General features: G+C 70.2%; 2 protein-coding genes across 2 annotated transcripts in view; one reads left to right on the top strand and one right to left on the bottom strand.

Moving 5' to 3' along the window:
- Nucleotides 1–84, bottom strand: part of CSPP1 (centrosome and spindle pole associated protein 1) — a 65019-nt gene extending 64935 nt beyond the window's left edge. Inside the window, exon 1 of the mRNA XM_035317797.1 lies at nucleotides 14–84. The gene's annotated coding sequence lies outside the window, so the exon portion shown is untranslated. The remainder of the gene's footprint in view (nucleotides 1–13) is intronic.
- Nucleotides 85–138: 54 nt separating this feature from the next.
- The window catches only part of COPS5 (COP9 signalosome subunit 5), a 12910-nt gene continuing 12122 nt past the window's right edge, over nucleotides 139–926 (top strand). Inside the window, exons 1-2 of the mRNA XM_035317803.1 lie at nucleotides 139–333; nucleotides 431–665. Coding sequence (XP_035173694.1) covers nucleotides 167–333; nucleotides 431–665 — 402 coding nt within the window. The 5' untranslated portion in view covers nucleotides 139–166. The remainder of the gene's footprint in view (nucleotides 334–430; nucleotides 666–926) is intronic.

Genomic DNA, 926 nt, shown 5'->3' with positions numbered 1-926 from the left:
GCTCCGGCGGGCCCCGCAGCGAGGACGGGCAGCCCGGTGCGGCCGCCGCCCGCTGGGGGCGCAGAGCTCCGCCGCTCCTCCGGCCTCCCCCAGCGGCTCCCGCTTCCGCCGGCGGCCGGGGTGAGGCCGAGCCGGGCCGGGCCGGGCCGGGAGCGGGAGGGGGGAGATGGCGGCGGCGGCCGGGGCGGGGAGCGGCAGCTCCGGGAGCGGGATGGCGCAGAAGACGTGGGAGCTGGCAAACAACATGCAGGAGGCGCAGAGCATCGACGAGATCTACAAGTACGACCGCAAGCAGCAGCAGGAGATCCTGGCGGCCAAGCCCTGGACCAAGGAGTGAGAGCGGGGCCGGGGGGCGGGTGGGCGGTGAGGGTTCGGGGCTCGGTCGTGGCCGGGGCCGTCGCTGAGCGCCCCGGCGGCCCCTCTCTTTCAGCCACCATTACTTCAAGTACTGCAAGATCTCGGCGCTGGCCCTGCTCAAGATGGTGATGCACGCCAGGTCCGGGGGCAACCTGGAGGTGATGGGGCTCATGCTGGGCAAGGTGGACGGCGAGACCATGATCATCATGGACAGCTTCGCCCTGCCGGTGGAGGGCACCGAGACCCGCGTCAACGCGCAGGCGGCCGCCTACGAGTACATGGCGGCGTACATCGAGAATGCCAAGCAGGTAAAAGCCTCTCCTCACCGCCTGCACGGCTGCCGTGCGAGCCCCTGCCCGCTCCCCGGGCTGCTCCGGCGGCCCAGTGGCTGTGTGTCTGCCCCAACGTGGCCGGGGAGCTGCGGCAGGGCAGCAGCACGGCCCCTGAACACATGGGTGTCCATGTCTGGGCGGGAGGTCAGCAGGTGCTTGACTGCCTGCCTTCCTCACGATTTTGGTTGCCCCTTCCTCACAACTTGCGTTACTCCTTCCTCACAACTTGCGTTACTC

This window comes from Oxyura jamaicensis, chromosome 2 (genome assembly GCF_011077185.1).
Source record: "Oxyura jamaicensis isolate SHBP4307 breed ruddy duck chromosome 2, BPBGC_Ojam_1.0, whole genome shotgun sequence".
In the NCBI taxonomy this organism is placed as follows: Eukaryota; Metazoa; Chordata; class Aves; order Anseriformes; family Anatidae; genus Oxyura; species Oxyura jamaicensis.
Note: the sequence above shows the minus strand (reverse complement) of the source record. Positions and strands in the feature narration are given on the sequence as shown.